At 37.0% G+C, this 24,062-nt stretch overlaps 1 protein-coding gene across 2 annotated transcripts in view; it reads right to left on the bottom strand.

Annotated features, from left to right (window-relative positions):
• The window catches only part of GLRB (glycine receptor beta), an 84,611-nt gene that overhangs the window by 20,721 nt on the left and 39,828 nt on the right, over window positions 1–24,062 (bottom strand). For both annotated transcript variants that reach the window (XM_081538003.1, XM_081538004.1), the window contains exons 5-7: window positions 6,930–7,159; window positions 6,739–6,821; window positions 4,628–4,768 (exon numbers count right to left, since the gene is read on the bottom strand). In XM_081538003.1, the coding sequence (XP_081394129.1) occupies window positions 4,628–4,768; window positions 6,739–6,821; window positions 6,930–7,159 (454 nt within the window). The remainder of the gene's footprint in view (window positions 1–4,627; window positions 4,769–6,738; window positions 6,822–6,929; window positions 7,160–24,062) is intronic.

Below are 24,062 nucleotides of genomic sequence, written 5' to 3'. Positions count from 1 at the left end.
TGTCAACATAATTTTCAGCCCTGTGGACCTCTTCTTACCTGGGAGGACTGGCCAACTACAGTAGCTCATATGCATATTTATACCTTAACCCTGAAGACAATGTTAGAGGTAAACATTAGCAAGGATAAGAAACGATAATGTCCCCATTCCATGAAGATAAAAGGTTACAGACAGCCGACATCTGACATCTCTCCCAAGCCTCCCCTGGCTCCACTCCAGGACCTTGAATGTTCCCTAATTGAAGGAAAGGATTTCACTTTCACAGACGTAGACTAAAGCAGACACCACTTTACAACATCATTCTAGAGCTGCCATGATATCAACTAGTCTCCCAAATTAATCACAAATTATGGACAGCCTCATAATAGCCCCTTTGTGGACTGGAGAAAGAAAATAAGTGACACAAATATTCTCCCAGCATTGGCATAGAAGAGACATTTCCAGATGTCTGAGATGATTTTTTTTAATGCTTACTTTAGATAAAAATGTCATTTCCCATTCAACAAAAGGAAGGTTATGTATGAATTTCAAAAAGTTAAAATATTTTCAGCTGTGTTCAGCTTAAATGTCAAATGTCAAAACAAATGAATGAACAGTGAATAAATAAAATAATTATGGGGCAAAAGGCAATATTACTTTTTACTATGCTTTAGTTTAAAAAGATGTATTTATCTCTTTTTGCTAGTTGGGAAGAAGACATATACTTCAGATGCTAGAATAGTTGTCATTTTTATTCATTAGTAGTATCTAGAGCAGTAATTGCACACAATCCACATCTTAAAAACTGTTGAATAAAAGAATGGCTATTCTTATCCTTTTATCAAATAACTTAGATTAGAAATCTATCCTTTTCCTAATGTGAATTATAATGATCAATACCTCGGAGAGACTAGAGAGATATTAGGGCTAATACATAACAAATATAAAGAGCTGATTTGAACTGAAGTAAATTCTAATTATGCCAAATGTTATATCAAAAAAAAACAATGCACAGTGTTTGTCTTTTTTAAATTTTAATTTCACTGAAAGTGAAAATGTTAGCTGCTCAGTTGTGTCCGACTCTTTGCGACCCCATGGACTGTAGCCTGTCGAGCTCCTCTGTCCATGCAATTATCCAGGCAAAAATACTGGAGTGGGCTGCCATTCCCTTGAATTTCATTAAAACTAAGCAATTTGTGAAAATCATGCACAGGTTCTAAAAAGACACGACAGGCAAACCGATGGAAACTTCCTCTCCCTTTTCAATGCCCATCTTTTATTTCAACTTCCCGCCTGGACAAATAAGAGCATAAGCTTCCAACTAACAATCATGTGCAAAACTTCCAAAATGTAATCTTTTACAAGTCTATTTGCTGTGATCAAGAAGGCCCACAGTCTTTTCCACGAGTGGTTCTGAAGTAACTTGCTTTGTAAGAGCATCACTTGCTCAAGGTAATTTCACACCTACCTAGTGCACTCTTGCCTGTAATATCCCATGGACGGAGGTGCCTGGTAGGCTGCAGTCCATGGGGTCGCTAATAGTCTGACATGACTGAGCGACTTCACTTTCACTTTTCCTTTCATGCATTGGAGAAGGAAATGGCAACCCACTCCAGCATTCTTGCCTGGAGAGTCCCAGGGATGGGGAAGCCTGGTGGGCTGCCATCTATGGGGTTGCACAGAGTCGAACACGACTGAAGCAAGTTAGCAGTTAGTGCCCATGAAGTAGAGAAGGACACATACGTGTTTATTATGTATCTTTAGGAGCCTAGGTTGTCACAAATATCATAAGAGTTTTCTATAAAATTGCTTACTTTCAAAAATAGGATACAAAATGCAATTTTGTATCCTATCCCCCCACATTTAGATGACAGCCTAGAAACTTGAATCCTTCATCTGAGCTTCCCAGGACTTGGATGCATTTGGCAGAAAAATATATGCTTGGTTATAACAGTGATTTGCTCCATAAGCTTTTATCAGAAACATTTCTTGATCTTTTTTGATCTTTTCGTGGTAGTTACATTTATGAGAGGCAGGTGGGCAGCTAATTGATATAAATGTTCATTGGTGAATTCAATTTACTATATCTTATGAGGCTTTCTTTGATTATTATTCACTCGGGCTTCCAATGTAAGTATAGAAATTGGAGCTGGAATTATACTTGCATATCCGTATTTTTCTCCACCTGTGTAATTTCTACAATTACAAATACAATAATTTTTAATAAAGTTAAAGCCAAATCATGATTTTTGGATAATTTTGTACAAATTAAAGAAAATATTGGTCATCCTTTTGTACATGCTGCTCTCTGTCTTTTCCACTGTTCTACACTGTTAAGCATTCCATATATTTTGAATGTTCTATTTTTCTACATACATTTCTAAGTATTATCCAAACACTAAAATGTTTTTTTATATACATACAATGATTCATATAAATGTTGATAAAGCATGTTTACTGAAATATAGTTTCAATTATTACTCTCTTAGCCTTGAGTTTTTGTTATTTTCTGTAAATAATGAGATATAATTGACTCATTTATGATAAACCAAAAAATATCACAATCATAAATCTTGAGTATTTCCCCAAATACTCTCCATCACAGCACAACCTATTTCCTTCTTAGAACTAAAAGGAATTATATTTTGTTTATTTGCTTGCCATTGGATCTATAAAAGAGCAGGGATCTATCCTTTATTTACTGCTGAGTCCCCAAATGCAAACTTCTAAAGGCAGAGCTTAAAGGTGAAAAAATGAATCCCATCAGAGTTTTCAATGCTTTTACATAATTTTATACTAGATAAAATTAGATATAAAATTACTAATTTTATTTCCATCTCTTGATGAAGTTTAAAACTTCAATAAAAGATATTTCAAGCTTCTCAAAACAATTTAGAGATTATTCACTTTGAAATGTGAAGCATATAATCTGGATATGAGTAACTATTTTCCAAGTATAATAACACTCACTGTACTCATAACATTCCTGTGAGGATTAAATTATAGAATTCCTACAAAGCACTTAAAACAATGCCTTACAGCAAGAACTCAAAAAGCCATCTACTAAATGTGTTTCTATACAACAATCCTCCCAAAAACACTTCTCTTGGCTTTCAAGTTCATTTTTTCATTTCATTTCTAAGAATCCCTAAAAACTGTAGTCAGGCTCTTTAATTTGAGTGAGGAGCAGCGAGAGGAGAAGGAACAGTGTGCCCAGGTCATGGCTGACACTGATTTGTCCTTGACATTCAGTAAGTCATTCAACGTGTGTTTCAGTTATTTTATGTGTTCAATACAGGAGTTGGCTCAGAATGAGCAAAAAGATCACATCCATATCCGACAATCATTGAAATCTATGATTTCTTCATTGAGTACAGTGATGGTCACATTTTTAAGAGTGCTCCTTTTTTCCATTAAAAAAAAAAATTGACAATTCTTTCAGTAGTGTATTTGCTTATTTTGCTTCTTGTCCTAAAATACTATAAACTCTACAAGAGAAGGGACTCTTTATATATAAATGTTATATAACCTGTTAATTTTTTTGAAGGTCAGTGATAATGGATGCTTAAACTAACTTTATTTCCGTTTGGGCCGGTGTCATGTTTATTACAATGATGCAAATATGCAACTGTTCACGCTTCTACTCTAGTGTCAAATAGGAATGTTTTAAATCATATCTTGTCCTTCCTTAATGATGTCACAATGGCAGCATTTTAGCTCAAACATTTGATCTCTCCAAATTTTCCACAATGACACTATATATTTTTATTTTTGCAAAGTCAACATAAATGTTGCAAAAACTTAAACTTTAATTTCATTTATTCATAAATATCTTTGATTTACTTCCTGATATAGACTTAGACCTGTATGGTAATTTACAAGTTAGACTGATTATTAATATGAATGTAATGATCAAAATTCAATCATCTTTTTATTTATATTGCTAAGGGAAATAGCACTATATTTAATATCTAAAGTCCTTAATAACGTATAACTACCATAGGAGACTCAAAGGTTTGAATACTAATCATATTATGAAAGTATTGATCAGTGAGTACTGCATTTTCACTTCTGCAAAGCTTGATGTAATTTAATGAATGAGATTAATTTGTTGAGCTTTCATAGTTGGCTGTTCCATAACCTAGGCCAAGAATATTATGTAGTGAATATTTACCAATGTCCAATTACCTCATGTGCTTATTATTTCCTGCAGAGCATAAAGATGAATGTTTTTGAAAATCAAGAATATGCAGTCAACCAACATCAAAAAACTGCCCTAAAGACCACAGGTGACTATAAATGGGTTACATGGTTCATATCCATAATGTCTGACCCTTCCCAAAGTAGAATTTCTTGGCAACATCTAAGAATACCACTGCCTGGAGAATAAAATATAAAGAAAAAATAAACATTGAAAATTCTTTTATCTGTAATTACATAAAGAAAAGCAAAACTATCTACTGAGTAAAAAAATGTTTAACTTTAGTGAATGTAATTTTATGAAAGATGTAAATATATCAGTATGAACCATTTATAAATTCCAAACTTATTAACTAGTTTTCTCTATTCTGTCCTTAGCACATTACAGTATTGAAATAAATCTCTAGAATAGGACTTAGTTTTGTTCAATTTAAAGGATATTACTTACCAGTGCCTTTATAGTATTTTGTACAGTTACCATATTCAATATCTTCCTTTTTAATATCAAATTGGGGCAAGGCAATTTTTTCTAACTGGACAGGATCCCCCGACTGCCAGATAAATCGTAAGTCATCAGTTGTGTAACCAACTATAAACAAAAATAAACAGGATACTAGCTTGGGATATAATATTAACACAGCTTCAATATTGAAATGTCCAAATATTAAACATAGAAATGGTAAAACATTAGGCCTTTCTTACATGAAACTTTTGTTAGAAATGTAAACAGGTAAAAATCTATGGCCACTAATGCCAAGTATTCACACAAAAGTTACAGATAATTGGCTTACAGGAAGGACAAGCTAAAGTAATCAGCATATGGCAAATAGTTAAAATCCCAGGATGTCAAAAATGGTAGTACATTTGTCTTTGTCAGAATTCTGAACTGTCATCAATAAAATAGTAACAAAAAAGTGATACTAGCTTTCTGAATGTAAACATTTACAAATCATGCCCATATGCTACCTGGAAATTTTTAGAGAAACTTAAGCACCAAAACAAATTTTCTGGAAGAATTAACTACCAACTTCCCTAAAGGAGTTGCATGGCCTCAGAAAAACAATAAAACTGCTCCTCAAAGGGACACCACTCCATCATCAGCGCCTCCGGGAGCCCACACTGTGGGCTTAGGTAACCTGGCTACAATTCAAGGGCCCGTGGGTTTATACTATGTAATAGCCTACCGTTCAGCTCTTACAAGCCTGTATTTTTAAAAGCCATACTTTAGTGCAACAGAAGTGAACATATATACACATTTGAAATTCATACAAATAAATATTGACACACACACACACACATACAACACATACACAAAGTTCATACATATACTTACATCTGTAAAATCTCAAATTATAGTCAGAAAGCAATAAATATTGCTTAAATTTAGGATCCAGCTTCAGTAAATTCACAATAAATAGCAACAACAACAAATAACCACTAAGTAACTTTAAAACATATCATCAAGTACATACAATACATTTTATAAGGTTATTCTCTGTAGAAATAGGACACAGTATATGGGTATTCAGGCTGAAGACTCCTTACATTTGTGTTAGCTTTTCAAGTTTTATTACCTACTTTTATTTTCATGTGACAAGCTTCACAGCAAATTACCATATTTTAGAGATAATCCTTTTGGTGAAGAAATCCAATATATATTTCAGAAACTGAAAAATACATGATCACAGAAGCAAAGAAAATCCAAAATCCAATTTTGTAAACAATTTTTTTATAGATCCATAGAAAGTGAATGCTTGGTAAAATTTAGTCAATATTTTTTTCAGAGTATTTCACATTTTCTGCTGTGAAAAATGTAGTTTTAACATTAGAAAAGTTATTAGGACAGACATCATTTTCTCCTTTACCTTGCCTATATTACTAATTCAGATGACGATGGCAATTGGAATGTTAGAATTGTACAACTACACCTACAACAACTCAACTGAAATTAAAAAAAACTAATAAAATGCCCAAACAAAATACCAAAAAGATTATCTATCTTAGTACAAATTATACAGCAAAACATAATTCTAATAAAATATTAAATATTAAAAATGTAAAATTTATAATTTCCCTACATAAATTATTCTAATGCCTGAAGTGAACTGAAAGTCACTCAGTCATGTACGACTCTTTGGGACTCCATGGACTGTAGCCTGGCAGGCTCCTCTGTCCATGGAATTCTCCAGGCAAAGAAAACAGGAGTGGGTAATCGATCCCTTCTCCAGGGTATCTTCCAAATCCAGAGATCAAACCCAGGTCTCCCACATTGCAGGCGGATTCTTTACCTTCTGAGCTACTATTCTAATGCCTGAAATGAAGCGAAGTGAAAGTCTTTCAGTCATGTCCAACTCTTTGAGACCCCGTGGACTATACAGTCCATGGAATTCTCCAGGCCAGAATACTGGAGTGGGTAGCCTTTCCCTTCTCCAATCCTAATGCCAATTTGTAATCAAAAGCATTAGTTTCACCATTGTTATCTATGATATTAGTAGCATATATTGTCTCAAAATTTTAAGCATTTTATTCCTATAGTCACTTAGGGTCTCATTTACATACAGCTCTCAAGTTGCATCTTGCAACGCTGTGTATCCATGGGAAACAAGGTCAAGTCCAAAGGGCAGGAAAGAGTAATAGATAACCTGAAAGCAGAAGCAGAGGTCTTAGAACCTGCTTAATACATGCCTCTGTAACACATTGATTTTTAAAGAAAAATATAAATCCACAAATGTAAGCCATTAAAAGAGTACCTCATGCTGACAAGGACATCTCCATCTCGAAAAATGAAGAGAAGGATGTTTTCCTGGGTGACATCATGAAAATTGGCACTTTTTTCATTTGCAAAAAATAAATCAGGTTTCCACAGACACTTGTACATTGTAGGGTCCACGGTCAGCGCATCCGAGCCCCGGAAATCACTAGGGAGCTTCAACCTGGGATCGTTCCATTTTTGCCTCAAGAAGATGTTGACTCTATAATCCTAGAAAAAATTATGCATGCCTGTGTGTGTTTACTGCTGTTTTTAAGAACACATTCAGCACCAGAATAAAAAGGGTTCAAAGATTAGCAGCACAAATATGCTTGCTCTTCTAACATCAACAAGTATCACAATAGCTCGGGTATCTTTTGTGTCTTTCTAATGAGTCTACAGACATCCTCTCAGCACTTGCAAGTTCAAACTTCATCACAGTACTTTACCAATAATTGCTTTACCCTAACACAACACTAATTATACCAGGGAGTTAGTTGGTGTTGTCATAAAAGCATAAAACTGCTAAATATTACCATTATTCTTCCCCCCAAAGTAGGATAAATTTTAGTTAAAAATAAATAAGAAGCCAAGAGAAAATATTTCACGTGTCTTTTACTCAACAGCAAATTACAAAAATAATTTATATGTATGTAAAACTACAAGGGGGGTGGTGGAGGCATGGAGTGGGAGTTTGGGATTAGCAGACACAAACTATTATATATAGGATGAATAAACAACAAGGACCTACTGTACAGCACATGGGGAACTATATTCAATATCTAGTGATAAACCATAATGGAAAAGAATATGAAAAAGAATATGCATATGTAAAACTGAATCACTTTGCTGTACAGCAGAAATTAACAGTACAAATCAACTATATTTCAATAAAAGTAAAATAAAAATAAAACTATATATATAACACTGGATTATATATACATTTGAGAAAGAAAAGAAAAATTATCCTCAATAACTCATACAAGTAAATGATTAGAGAAATATTCAAATAAGATTTGGATTATGCAAAAGAGTAGAAAGTATCAAAAGTATGTACAAAATTTGTACATGTTATGCTATATTCAACAATAGTAGAAAAAGGTTTGGAAATCCACTAAATAGCTGCTTACCTCAGTTTTTTGCCTCTCTCCAAAGTTTTAATTTTACAACTTTTTAAAGTTGAATTATATCAAGACACAGAGATTCTAAGAATATATGACCCTAGAAACATGTTTAACACCTTAATACATTTATTTGCCAGCGAAATGTCATTCTGACACACATTGGGTTGTTAGTATTCAAAGTCAAACTCAGCATTGTGGCATCATGCTCAGGTCTTTTAATTTTAATTTTAGATGCTGAACTAAGAATATGCACAAAAATGTCCAAGGTGTAAACCATTTTGGGCTTAAGCATCCTTATTTTCAAGTATTCAAAATTCACAAAATATTATCTATCCATAGACTTTTGATATGATCAAAATGAAACAGATCATCAACTTCAAATCAAAATGCAAATATTTAAACAGGAAGAGATAATAGCTTATTTTTATTAAATAATAGTATCTAATATTATTATTAGAAGTGAGAAATAGCTCCACCCACCAACAGAAAATTGGACTAAAGATTTACTGAGCATGGCAACGCCCATCAGAACAAGATCCAGTTTCCCCCTCAGTCAGTCTTTCCCATTAGGAAGCTTCCATAAGCCTCTTATCCTTCTCCATCAGAGGGCAAACAGACAGAAAACCACAATCTCAGAAAACTAACTAATCTAATCACACGGACCACATCCTTGTGTAACTCAGTGAAGCTATGAGCCATGCCGTGTAGGGCCACCCAAGACAGACGGGTCATGGTGGAGAATTCTGACAAAATGTGGTCCACCGGAGAAGAGAATGGCAAACCACTTCAGTATTCCTGCCTTGAGAACCCCATGAACAGTATGAAAAGGCAAAAAGATAGGACACTGAAAGATGAACTCCCCAGGTCGGTAGGTGCCCAATATGCTACTGGAGATCAGTGGAGAAATAACTCCAGAAGAATGAAGAGACGGAGCCAAAGCAAAAACAACACCCATTTGTGGATGTGACTGGTGATGGAAGCAAGGTCCGATGCGGCAAAGAGCAATATTGCATAGGAACCTGAAAAGTTAGGCCCATGAATCAAGTCAAATTGGAAGTGGTCAAATAGGAGATGGCAAGAGTGAACATCGACATTTTAGGAATCAGCAAACTAAAATGGACTGAAATGGGAGACAAGGAGCAAGACCATCCCCAAGAAAAAGAAATGCAAAAAAGCAAAATGGCTGTCTGAGGAGGCCTTACAAATAGCTGTGAAAAGAAGAGAAGCATAAAGTAAAGGAGAAAAGAAAGATCTACCCATTTGAATGCAGAGTTCCAAAGAATAGCAAGGAGAGATAAGAAAGCCTTCCTCAGTGATCAGTGTAAAGAAATAGAGGAAAACAATAGAATGGGAACGACTAGAGATCTCTTCAAGAAAATTAGAGACACCAAGGGAATATTTCCTGCAAAGATGGGCTCAATAAAGGACAGAAATGGTAGGGACCTAACAGAAGCAGAAGATATTAAGAAGAGGTGGCAAGAATACACAGAAGAACTATACAAAAAAGATCTTCACGACCCAGATAATCATGATGGTGTGATCACTCACCTAGAGCCAAACATCCTGGAATGTGAAGTGAAGTAGGCCTTAGGAAGTATCACTACGAACAAAGCTAGTGGAGGTGATGGAATTCTAGTTGAATTATTTCAAATTCTAAAAGATGATGCTGTGAAATTGTTGTATTCAATATGCCAGCAAATTTGGAAAACTCAGCAGTGGCCACAGGACTGGAAAAGGTCAGTTTTCATTCCAATCACAAAGAAAGGCAATGCCAAGAATGTCCAAACTACCACACAATTGCACTCATCTCAGACGCTAGCAAGTAATGCTCAAAATTCTCCAAGCAGGGTTTCAATAGTACATGAACCATGAACTTCCAGATGTTCAAGCATGATTTAGAAAAGGCAGAAGAACCAGAGATCAAATTGCCAACATCTGCTGGATCATTGAAAAATCAAGAGAGTTCCAGAAAAACATCTATATCTTCTTTATTGACTATGCCAAAGCCTTTGACTGTGTGGATCACAATAAACTGGAAAATTCTTCAAGAGATGGGACTATGAGACCACCTGACCTGCCTCCTGAGAAATCTGTATGCAGGTCAAGAAGCAACAGTTAGAACCCGACATGGAACAATACATTGTTTCCAAATTGGGAAAGAAGTATGTCAAGGCTGTATATTGTCACCCTGCTTATTTAACTTATATGCAGAGTACATCATGAGAAATGCTGGGCTGAATGAAGCACAAGCTGGAATCAAGATTGCCGGGAGAAATATCAATAACCTCAGATATACAGATGACACCACCCTTATGGCAGAAAGTAAAGAAGAACTAAAGAGCCTCTTGTTGAAAGTGAAAGAGGAGAGTGGAAAAGTTGGCTTAAAGCTCAATATTCAGAAAACTAAGATCATGGCATCTGGTCCCATCACTTCACGGCAAATAGACGGAGAAATAGTGGAAACAGTGACAGATTTTATTTTTTTTTTGGCTCCAAAATCACTGCATATGGTGATTGTAGCCATGAAATTAAAAGACGCTTATTCCTTGGAAGGAAAGTTATGACCAACCTAGACAGCATATTAAAAAGCAGGGACATTACTTTGCCAACAAAGGTCCGTCTAGTCAAAGCTATGGTTCTTCCAGTAGTCATGTATGGATGTGAGTGTTGGAGTATAAAGAAAGCTGAATGCCGATGAATTGATGCTTTTGAACTCTGTTCTTGGAGAAGACTCTTGAGAATCCTTTGGACTGCAAGGAGATCCAACCAGTGCATCCTAAATGAAATCAGTTCCAAATATCAATTGGAAGGACTGATGCTGAAGCTGGAACTCCAATACTTTGGCCACCATATGTGAAGAACTGACTCATTTGAAAAGATCCTCATGTTGGGAAAGGTTGAAGGCAGGAGAAGGGGACGACAGAGTATGAGTTCGTTGGATGGCATCATCAACTCGATGGACATGAGTTTGAGTAAGCTCCAAGAGTTGATGATGGACAGGGAAGCCTGGCGTGCTGCAGTCTATGAGGTTGCAAAGAGTCGGACACAACTGAGTGACTGAACTGCACTGAATGATCCATCAAAATGATTGGTATTCCAAAAGTATATACATTAAAAGCTATTTTATTACCTCCTCTAACTGCTGTGGAGGGCTTCCTTAGTGGCTCAGATAGTAAACAACCTGCCTGCCAATACAGGAGACACGGGTTGGACTTGTGAGTCAGGAAGATCCCCTGGAGAAGGAAATGGCAACCTACTCCAGTATTCTTGCCTGGGAAATCTCATGGACTGGAATTTCCCATGGAAAATCCCAGAGGAGCCTGGCAGGCTATAGTTCATGGGGTCACAAAAGAGTCAGACACAACTTAACCACTTAAACAACATAACTACTGTGTCTTATCAAATCATCAAAAACTGCATCTTTAAGCCTCAGTATTTCAAATATGCATTCGTGGTATTATGATAAAATACCATGTCCTAAACTTATATTTAAGGGTCAGATAACAGTGCCGATGTATCTTTTATAAGCCTGTTATTAAGGCCATGTTATCTTATTTCAGTCAGTGATCATGATATGAACATTTTGAAGATGAATTTTTTAATTTAATTTTTCATTTGTTTAATCCATCTAAAACTATAATATCATTATACAGGTATTTACTGTGTGCTAGGCATATTTGATCTAAGTGCCTTACAAAAGATCTTTGTATGTGCTTCCTATTACTGGGAAATACAAGCCTATCATCATGTTCTCCTTTTTGTCTGGCAGTCAGGGAACTAAAAGCTAAGCCCTAGAGCCCAGCAGTCCCCAACCTTTTTGGCATCAGGAACTGGTTTCCTAGAAGACAATTTTTCCACGAAGGTGGTGGGGAGCGGGGTGGTTCAGGCGTAAGGTGAGCAATGGGGAGCGGCAGATAAAGCTTCACTTGCCCTCCACCAACTGCTCATCTTCTGCTGTGCAGCCCATTTCCTAACAAGTACTGGTACTAGTCCCCAGCCTGGGGCTTTGGGGATCCCTGTTATAGCCAATTGAATTAATGCATAGCTTACCTCCTGATATGACTATCATTGTATGGCTCCTGAACATTTAGTACTATTTCAATTACTTCAACGTATTTTTGTTATTATTAGATACCACAAATCACCTCTAGAAACAGGGCTGGATAAAAATGAAGTAACTGTTGAGACATTGCCACATACCGACAAGAGTCTTTCAGCATTATTTAGGCGTGGCTCCCAGGCAACTTTGCCAGTGTGGCTGCTAAAATCAGGATGCTGGTTCCCTCTTTAATGAGTTAAATGAATCACTGACATGTCCTCACAATATGCAGTTTTTTCAACCTTTTAAAAATTGTGCTTTGTTCTCAAAAAGTGAAACACAGAATTACCATATGATCCAGCAATTCCACTCTTAGGAACATGCCCCCAAAAATTAAAAGAAGAGACTACAGCTGATATTTGTACACCCTTTCTCATAGCAGTGTCATTCACAACAGTGAAAAGGTGACACATAATGCATGTGTCGTCAACAGATGAATGGATAAACCAAGTGCTGTATATACATATACATCATGGGTTGTTACTCTGCCATAAAAAGAAAAGAAATTGTGGTACATGTTACAACATGAAAGAACCTTGAATACATCACCCCCTAAAAATCAGGACTAAGGAAGAATTTGCCCAGTATTACTACTTAGAGCAGGGATACAGGGGCAAAGCAAACCCTGGGGAAGAAAAGCATTTAAAGGGCTGGCTAGAATTCTGAAAAAAGGTAGAAAACCCTGGGAATGTGATTTCACCAAATCAGAGTCAAAAGCTTTAAGATGAGCAAACACCATCAAAGGTCAAATACAATCAAACTGAATACTTTCAGCAAATGAGGAAGCCATCGACGATTTCAGCACAAGCCCTTGTGGAAGGACAGAGATGCCAAGCAGGCTACAGTCATGGAATCACAAAGAGTCAGGCAGGACTGAGCACCTAAACCAGCGCAGCACAGCAGGGCGGCAGATAACAAAGGCAAGAGGACCGAGGGATGGGAGGCAAACCGAGATTCCTGTCTGTAAGATGGAGATAAAATAACACGCCCACAACACAGGGTTTCTATAAGGAAGAAATGAGAAAACATACGGAAAGTACATGAACTTCACCTGACTATATTATGTGCTAAGCAAGTATTTTGTTTTATTGGGACAAACCCATTATGTTGCTATTCTTTTATAATGTTGGTAATAGTGGCTAATAGGCTTTTTGCCTCAAAAAAAAATCCTGCCTATGCTGTAATTCATTGGGTTTGCTCGGTACTGTGCCAACTGACCTACAATTGTACTAAATAGTAACCCCTTTCTAGGTCACAAATCTTGAAACTGTGCCTAGAGCATCTACTGAAATGAACTCTTCTTTCTTCTAGCTGCACTGGGATAACCTCAAAATACTATTAGTTTGCAGTCTCTACTATAATCCTGTATTAAATTTTATTTCTTAAAAGAACTCCAGAGTTGTTTTAGAATGAGCATCACTGAAAAACTGGAAATCAGTTACTTCATTGTATTATTCTTGGTCATTACAATTTATTATCTCATTATGAAAGTCCTTCCAAGATGCTTTTCTATTAGCTATGTAGCTACATGTTATTATAGTCAATACAAGTTGCTGCAAGTTTATATAAAGAGTGTTTAAAATTTTTACAATTTAAATTAATAGCTTTGGCTCCACATTCATTAGAAGATAAAAGCTTATTAGTTAGTATGTTTTGGTTCATTTTTTATGAGCATTTATAAATAATTGCTAGTTACTGGCATTTCAAATGTTCTATGTTAAGACAACTAATTTGGAAACCTATTTATTTTCATTTTCAATTACTCAACCACTATAATTACAGCTCTATCATATTATTTTACAATGAAGAAATTCCCATCAGAAACAGACTTCTTTTATCACTGGGAAATTACTTAATTGTTTTGAAAGAACTTGGTGACAAATACTATCATTGTTCATCACAAATAGCACACTAACAGTCATGATCTGGAAAATGGATGTTCTCCAAGATTTTCAGTAGCAATTAACACTCAAATTAAGCTACTTCTCAAGGCAATAAAAATTTCACAAGAAGACATTAAAACTAGTTTGTTTCACTAATGATATTTTAGTTTTAAGAACTGTTTTATATCTTGTGTTATCGTTAGGATAGCTAGTGCGGTTACTTGCAATTTTTACCTAACTCTTACATATGCAATTTTTACTCTTTTATTTTCTTGATGATAAAAATGGCATTCATGGAAACAAAGAAGATCAAATCTCATGGTATCCAGCAGCATTACATTTAAAGTTCTGGCAACAGAGCTTGTTTTTCAACCAAGCCTGGTTGAAAAGGATTTAAATTTAATCCTCAGTGAGGCTAGACATTTCATGCAAGAACTGCAAGCTAACAAAATGTCAGTAAAAATTCTTAGGTTACACTTTATTTTTCTCAATATGACATTTTAAAAAGTTTTATTAAATACTGTTCTGTAACACCATATGACTATCTAAATTTTTCTAGATCTATGCCAATATTCCATTTTGATTGGGGGTGCCTGCTAGGTGGTGCAATGTGGCCACCCTAACTATAACCTCCATAAGTGTTGCAATCTGCCAGATCAGATACACAGAAAGTTCTCAATATATTTCTGTTAAATACAGTAGTGAAAAAGTAATTTCCATGACATTTTGACAGATTAGGAGATTGGTCCAGCATTATTTAATGGTGCAAATTTTCTATATCAGCTGATAGTGACAAATTACAGGAAGGGAAAATAAAACTGAGGAGTTTCTCATCCTTCCTGATTGTCTAAGACAGGTGACTCTTGCACAACACTGGGTTAGTAGTGCTTACCCACAATGCAGCCAAAAATCCACATGTAACTTTATTGTTGGCTCCCTGTATCCATGGATTAAGCCAACCAACCAACCATAGCTCATACAGTACTATAGTACATAGATAGTACTATAGTGAAAATGGTAAAAGTGGACCCATGAAGTTCAAACCTGTACTGTTCAAGAGCCAGCTGTATAATACTCTGACTTATGATGTCGAATCACCAAAGCTTCTGAACAAAACAGTTAAAAGAAACAGAGTAAAAAGGATTTACCTTCATTTTGAGGTAAATCCACTTAAAAGTAACTGAGAAGGAAAAGAGACAAAATACAGTATATATCAACTAATAAAAACATAGCTTCTCTTTCTAGTTATGTTCTTTCGATGATTAACTTGAGTGAGTGAGACTTTTAGTAATCACAGCACAAAAAATGACTGGTTATTTTAGCATTTCCATATATGTAAACAGTAATGGACATAATTATAGCCCTCTAGCAGCATTTGGGGGAAAAGTCATATGTAATCAAATAATTCTCCAAGAGAATTTGGGAGAAAAAATTTATTAACTAGTGTCCACCAGCATGTGTATCAGTTCCTGAATGCTGCTATAACTATTAGCAATAGTCAGTGGCGTAAAGCAAGACCAATCTTGACCTTCTAGGTCTGGAGTTCAGAACATCAGAATCAGAGTCACAGAGCTGAGGTCCAGGCTGGTTCCCTCTGGAGGTCTGCGCAGCCAGTCTGATCCCTTGCTTTGCCCAGCATAACAAAGCTGCCTGCATCCCTTCACCTGAATCCACTTCATGTCACCCCCACTGCAGTGGTTACATCACATCTCCTGTTACTGACTCTACCCTCCTGTCTCCTCTCCTAAAGACCCTGGTGATTATACTGGGCCCACTTGATGATCAGGATAATCCGAATTACAAGACTTTTAATTTAATCACAGATGCAAAGTCTCTCACTGTGTAAAATAACATGGGTTCCAAAGATTAGAATATCTTCCTCTTTAGGGAAGAAGTGGCAAGAATACACAGAAGAATTGTACAAAAAAGATCTTCACGATCCAGGTAATCACGATGGTTTGATCACTCACCTAGAGCCAGACATCCTGGAATGTGAAGTCAAGTGGGTCTTAGAAAGCATCACTATGAACGAAGCTAGTGGAGGCGACGGAATTCCAGTTGAGCTATTTCAAATCCTCAAAGATGATGCTGTGAAAGTGCTGCACTCGATATGCCAGCAAATTTGGAAAACTCAGCAGTGGACACAGGACTGGAAAAGGTCAGTTTTCATTCCAATCCGAAAGAAAGGCAATGCCAAAGAATGCTCAAACTACTGCACAATTGCACTCATCTCACATGCTAGTAAAGTAATGCTCAAAATTCTCCAAGCCAGGCTTCAGCAATACATGAACCGTGAACTTCCAGATGTTCAAGCTGGTTTTAGAAAAAGCAGAGGAACCAGACATCAAATTGCCAATATTCGCTGGATCATCGAAAAAGCAAGAGAGTTCCAGAAAAACATCTACCTATGCTTTATTGACTATGCCAAAGCCTTTGACTGTGTGGATCACAATAAACTGTGGAAAATTCTGAAAGAGATGGGCATACTAGACCATCTGACCTGTCTCTTGAGAAACCTGTATGCAGGTCAGGAAGCAACAGTTAGAACTGGACATGGAACAACAGACTGGTTCCAAATAGGAAAAGGAGTGTGTCAAGGCTGAATATTGTCACCCTGCTTATTTAACTTATATGCAGAGTACATCATGAGAAACGCTGGGCTGGAGGAAGCACAAGCTGGAATCAAGATTGCCGGGAGAAATATCAATAACCTCCGATATGCAGATGACACCACCCTTATGGCAGCAAGTGAAGAAGAACTTAGATGACACCACCCTTACGGCAGAAAGTGAAGAAGAACTAAAGAGCCTCTTGATGAAAGTGAAAGAGGAGAGTGAAAAAGTTGACTTAAAGCTCAGCGTTCAAAAAACTAACATCATGGCATCTGGTCCCATCACTTCATGGCAAATAGATGGGGAAACAGTGGAAACAATGTCAGACTTTATTTTTGGGGGCTCCAAAATCACTGCTGATGGTGATAGCAGCCATGAAATTAAAAGACGCTTACTCCTTGGAAGGAAGGTTACGGCCAACCTAGATAGTATATTTAAAAGCAGAGACATTACTTTGCCAACAAAGGTCCGTCTAGTCAAGGCTATGGTTTTTCCAGTGGCCATGTATGGATGTGAGAGTTGGACGGTGAAGAAAGCTGAGCACCAAATAATTGATGCTTTTGAACTGTGGTGTTGGAGAAGACTCTTGAGAGTCCCTTGGACTGCAAGGAGATCCAGTCAATCCATCCTAAAGGAGATCAATCCTGGGTGTTCATTGGAAGGACTGATGTTGAAGCTGAAACTCCAATACTTTGGCCACCTCACGCGAAGAGTTGACTCATTGGAAAAGACTCTAATGCTGGGTAGGATTGGGGGCAGGAGGAGAAGGGGATGACAGAGGATGAGATGGTTGGATGCCATCACTGACTCGATGGACATGGGTTTGGGTAGCTTCCGGGAGTTGGTGATGGACACAGAGGCCTGGTGTGCTGCAAATCATGGGGTGGCAAAGAGTCGGACATGACTGAGTGACTGAACTGAACTGAGTTAGCCTAGCACAGGGCACAAACTGAAGATGAATAGCAAGAGAAGAAATTAAATATTTTCAGATTTGAGTAACTAAGATGTAAAATAGACCAAAAAAAAATGGAGCAAGTATGTCAATATGATCCCATAATAAATGAAACAATGTTGGAAAGTTAATAACAAAAGCAATAAAATGTACAGAATAGTAAACTAAGACAAGTTTTAAGAAAAGAAATTTAAATTTACATATAGAAAAAAATATATAAGATAAAATTATTTTAAAACAACAAAGATAAGTAATTTCCAAGAACAAGAATTAAGCTCTTTTCAGTTCAGTTCAGTTCAGTCGTTCAGTCGTGTCCAACTCTTTGCAACCGCATGAACCGCAGCATGCCAGGCATCCCTGTCCATCACCAGCTCCCAGAGTTTACCCAAACCCATGTCCATCGAGTCGATGATGTCATCCAACCATCTCATCCTCTGTCGTGCCCTTCTCCTCCTGCCCTCAATCTTTCCCAGCATCAGGGTCTTTTCAAATGAGTCAGCTCTTCACATCAGGTGGCCAAAGAGGAGTTTTAGCTTCAACATCAGTCCTTCCAATGAACACCCAGGACTGGTCTCCGTTAGGATGGATTGATTGGATCTCCTTGCAGTCCAAGGGACTCTCAAGAGTATTCTCCAACACCACAGTTCAAAAGCATCAATTATTTGGTGCTCAGCTTTCTTCACAGTCCAGCTCTCACATCCATACATGACCACCGGAAAAACCATAGCCTTGACTAGATGGATCTTTGTTGGCAAAGTACTATCTCTGCTTTTTAATATGCTGTCTAGGTTGGTCATAACTTTCCTTCCAGGGAGTAAGCATCTTTTAATTTCAAGGCTTCAATCACTATCTGCAGTGATTTTGGAGCCCCCAAAAATAAAGCCAGTCATTGTTTCCACTGTTTGCCTATCTATCTGCCATGAAATGATGGGACCGGACGCCATGATCTTAGTTTTCTTAATGTTGAGCTTTAAGCCAACTATTTCACTTTCCTCTTTCACTTTCATCAAGAGGTTCTTTAGTTCTTCTTTACTTTCTTCCATAAGGGTGGTGTCATCTGTATATCTGAGGTTATTGATATTTCTCCCGGCAATCTTGATTCCAGCTTGTGCTTCCTCCAGCCCAGCGTTTCTCATGATGTACTCTGCATATAAGTTAAATAAGCAGGGTGACAATATTCAGCCTTGACACACTCCTTTTCCTATTTGGAACCAGTCTGTTGTTCCATGTCCAGTTCTAACTGTTGCTTCCTGACCTGCATACAGGTTTCTCAAGAGACAGGTCAGGTGGTCTGGTATGCCCATCTCTTTCAGAATTTCCACAGTTTGTGGTGATCCACACAGTCAAAGGCTTTGGCATAGTCAATAAAGCAGAGGTAGATGGTTTTCTGGAACTCTCTTGCTTTTTTGATGATCCAGTGGATGTTGGAAATTTGATGTCTGGTTCCTCTGCCTTTTCTAAAACCAGCTTGAACATGTGGAAGTTCACGGTTCATGTATTGCTGAAGCCTGGCTTGGAGAATTTTGAGCATTACTTTACTAGTGTGTGAGATGAGTGCAATTGTGCAGTAGTTTGAGCATTCTTTGGCATTGCCTTTCTCTGGGATTAGAATGAAAACCGACCTTTTCCAGTCCTGTGTCCACTGCTGAGTTTTCCATATTTGCTGGAATATTAAGTGCACCACTTTCACAGCATCATCTTTCTGGATTTGAAATAGCTCAACTGGAATTAAGCTCTTTTAGCTGATCCCAAATATGACTTTTTTCTTGACAGGTACAGCTGTGTTGCTCAAACAGAGCTGAAGCCTACTATTAAAACACATAAAAAAACTCATGCAGCAGAAAGCATAGAAAGTATGGCAGGATTACGGATTGTAGTGTAACAATAATTTGATATAATTACAAAGCATGTCTACACTGAAGAAAATGGATTGTATAAACAGGCAAATAGATGGAGAAACAGTGGAAACAGTGGCTAACTTTATTTTTGGGGGCTCCAAAATCACTGCAGATGGTGATTGCAGCTATGAAATTAAAAGATGCTTACTCCTTGGAAGGAGTTATGACCAACCTAGACAGCATACTGAAAAGCAGAGACATTACTTTGCCAACAAAGGTCTGTCTAGGCAAGGCTATGGTTTTTCCAGTGGTCATGGATGGATGTGAAAGTTGGATGGTGAAGAAAGCTGAGCACCGAAGAATTGATGCTTTTCAACTGTGGTGTTGGAGAAGACTCTTGAGAGTCCCTTAGACTGCAAGGAGATTCAACCAGTCCATCCTAAAGGAGATCAGCCCTGGGTGTTCATTGGAGGGACTGATGCTGAAGCTGAAACTCCAATACTTTGGCCACCTGATGTGAAGAGCTGACTCATTTGAAAAGACCCTGATGCTGGGAAAAATTGATGGCAGGAGGAGAAGGGGACGGCAGAGGATGAGATGGTTGGATGACACCACCGACTCGATGGACATGGATTTGGGTGGACTCCGGGAGGTGGTGATGGACAGGGAGGCCTGGCGTGCTGTGGTTCCTGGGGTCGCAAAGAGCTGGACACGACTGAGTGACTGAACTGAACTGAAAGAGGCTCTATTTCCATGAAAGAGTTCTTATGTATTTCTGATGAGGCAAAATGTGTATAGATTGGTATAATATATCATAATACCTAATTTTCTCCCACAAGTGCAACAGTCTACATTTTCTATTATAAAAACCCACAGATTTCTGTCATAGTTAGGAATCGAATGGAGAAATCAACAAAAATTTTAAGCATAACCGTTGAGCAGATGTCACTTCGCCTCTAACAAACCTCTCTTCTCACTGATTTAAGGGTGTTAGTTCAGTTGCCACCAGCAGTAGCATATAAACTGATATAATAAGTGACGGTTGTACCAACTTCAAAAGAGGATGATTTCATTTATTTGATGATTTGGGTAATGCTGCTATTAACCTCAGTAAGTATCACTTATAGCATTAATAATGAGACCTTACAGAAATGGAAGGCAGCAGAATGCAGATGAACACACAGACATGAGAAATAGGAACCATAAAGTTAAAAACTGAGAAAACAAGAGGAAGGAGCACATAGCCCTGGAGGTTGGACAGTTTAAGGAGTGTTTATATGGTTGTGATTTTTCTTCTACCACGAGCAGTTACAGATGGTGAATAAATGTGAGATTGCTTTCTGTTTAGCCATTGACATTTAGCATCTGAATTAAAAGACAAGTAAGCAGGAAGGAATGTTTTACCAACAGAATTGGCTAAAATATCCTTACAATGTTAATGCTCATCGCTTCAGTGGATTCTTTGTTAGATAATGAACTTTATAAACTGGGGAAAAGGGCTGTTCCCTTCCTTCAATAGTTGCCCCACCTCTGTCTTCAGCTCTTAATGCTGCACCCACCACCAGGCTCTGGAGTTAAAGTCGAAAGACTTGAACTGCAGAGGAAAGCTCTGGCCAATACTGAAGCTTCCAAATTTTAAGACTTCCTTTATTTCAGCAGACCTTTGTAGAGAAATTTCTAAGGGGATATTAATAAACAAAACCTCAACTGTACAACAGAGTTACTAATAAACGTAAATAGTTCATTTTCTTTAGGATGAGATTCTACTGTGAAATATGACATTAACTTGCAAATGCATCACAACCCTATAGTCACAGTCCCTTTAGGGCTGTGATGCCAGAAAAAAAATATTGTTGCTTTATTTCTGTAGTTTTTTCACTCATTTTAGGGTATAACATATCAAGTACACAAAAGATTCAAGCACAAGCCTCTCTGATATCACAGTGTTCAGCATACTATTTCTATGAACGTATATCCTGTCTTTAGACAAATTTAAGTCTCTGTGATTTTCCAGCCTCTTGTTCTGGGGTATCTTTTTGCTTATTTTCTTTTGTTTTTTTAAGAAATAAGCTCCTTGGCTATTACCAAAAAATAGATGAGATCTAACACAACTTTGTAAATCAATTATACCAAAATAATTTTTTTTTTTTAAAAAAAAGCAATAACAAATTCTGTTTAGAATGTGGAGAGACTGTACACTATTAGTGGAAATTCAAACCAGTAAAGCTACTATGGAAGACAGTATGGAGATTCTTCAAGAAACTAAAAATGGAACTACCATATGATCCAGCAATCCCACCTCTGGGTATATGCCGAAAGGAAACAAGACATCTAGAAGAGATGCTTGTATTTCCATGTTCACTGCAGTATTATTTACAATAGCTAGAGTATGGAAACAACCTAAGCACTCATCAATGAATGAATGGATGAGGAAAATGTAGTATACACACACACACACACATACATATACATACATATAAAGTAGAATATTATTCAGACTTAAAAAAAGAAGGAAAATGGTATCATTTACAACAAGATGGATGAACCTGCAGAGCATCATGCTAAGTAAAATAAACCAGACAAAGACAAATACTCCATGGCATCACTCATATGTCGAATCTCAAAAAAAAAAAAAAAAAAAAAGAGTCAAATCCATAGAAATGGAGAGTTAAAAAGTGATTGCCAAGAATTTGGAGTATGGGAAATAGGAAGAGGTTGGTAAAAGGTGTAAACTTATGGTTATAAGATGAATAAGGTTTGAGGATCTAAGGTGTAACATGGAGACCATAGTTGTTAACACTACTGTGTACTTTAAATTTGCTAAGGGAACAGAACTTAAATGTTCTTAGAAAAGAAAAAAATGTATACATGAGATGATGGATGTGTTAATTATCTTGATGGAGGAAATCCTTTCACAATATAGAAGCATATCAAATCATCACACACATTTTAACTTTCTTACAATTTCACCTGTCAGTTATACCTCAATAAAGTTGAAAAGTAAATAAGCCCACTTTTGGTGACTGGAAGGAAAAAGAAAGAAATGCCCGCTCATAATATAACTGCTCTCCACACCTGTGTACCCTCTTAGTTACCCTCCTGAGTCATTGCTACTACTTCCAATTGGTATTTGTAACAAGTCATGAAGAACAAGCTTTGTCTTAGACACATTTTTCCCCTTAGAAGACATGTAGTGTTATCTCTATATGGATAATAGCTTGTACCTTTCCTATTACACAACAAGATATTAAAGAGTTTGTTTTTTGGAAACAGTGAGCAAATCTATAAAATATCACAGCCCCGAAAGAGACATCTGTAAAAATCTGTCTTAGAAGTATGAAATAAACATTGCCAAAACCAAAAAAATAATCATTAAAATAAAATAGAATATTTAAGTCTATTTCATGAGCACGGTTCCAATTCTGAACCTTTAGGCTATATGTGCACAACACAAAGGGAAAGAGGTTATTTCATCAAAAGAAATAGCAAATATAAATAATTTGGCTCCTCTGCATAAAGGTCTCTAAATTGACAAAACTACTGTAATAGTATTCTTTACTCTGTTATTTAATCAAATGAATTCAACATGGGCTTCCCAGGTGGTGCTGTAGAAAGAACCTGCCTGCCAGTGCAGGAGATGTAAGAGACTCAGGTTCAATCCCTGGGTCAGGAAGATCCCCTGGAGGAGGGCATGGACAGAGGAGCCTGGTGGGCTGCAGTCCATGGAGTTGCAAAGAGCTGGACACGACTGACAACTTAGCACGTACACACGCACACATTCAACATAAGTCTATTTTTAAAGTTTGCTCTGCCAATACTTTCATGGTGACCTGGGCTCACTTTTTGCTAGGCAAAAGCAGAATTTATTCATTTATTTAATCAACATTAGTTAATAATACGACATTAGAGTGAGCAGAAGGATGAGAGAAGATCATATGAGAAACCATGTACTATTTTATTATGATCCTCAAATAGCCTGTGAGAAAGTTCCTACCCCTTTTCTGTCAGCCTTTTACCCCAGGTGTTTTCAGCTTGATACAATCAACAATGGACTGATGGGACCAAAAGAAGTACAGTGTCTGTTAACTGGAAGGCATTCAATATTTATTAAAGAATAGATACATTAATGGTACTTAATGAGATAGGACACATGTGTCGCTCTTGTGCAAATGAGAAAAAAAAAAAAAAAAACACCCGTATTAGTTGTCCTAAAATGCAGGATAGGCTTGGGGATGTTTCCAACAGGATGTAACACTTCACTCATGGTGTTTTAGGGGTATTATAGTGGTGCCATGAAAGATAAAACAGGGTACAGGGAAAAGCACAGATACCAAATAAATTTCCTATAAGTTTCACCTTGAGGAAATTACATTTCTCACTCTTCTTATGGGAAGTGCTTAACCTAGTCATATTTTCAAATGATGAGTGCAGCTCTTGTCTCCTCAGTGATACATGCTTGTCTGTACATTGTTTCAGAGCTATCTTGATCTATAATATACTAGATATACAGCCATTTAGGTTAACTAAAAGTCACTTGAAGTGAATTTTGGACTTGATTTCGAAATAACTAACTATCCAAACTACACACTCTCTAAAAAAAAGTCAAGTATTCAGAGTGAAAGACAT

Source organism: Giraffa tippelskirchi, chromosome 11 (genome assembly GCF_054371585.1).
Source record: "Giraffa tippelskirchi isolate mGirTip1 chromosome 11, T2T-mGirTip1v1.2.pri, whole genome shotgun sequence".
Lineage (NCBI taxonomy): Eukaryota > Metazoa > Chordata > Mammalia > Artiodactyla > Giraffidae > Giraffa > Giraffa tippelskirchi.
This window is presented reverse-complemented; position numbering and strand designations above follow the sequence as displayed.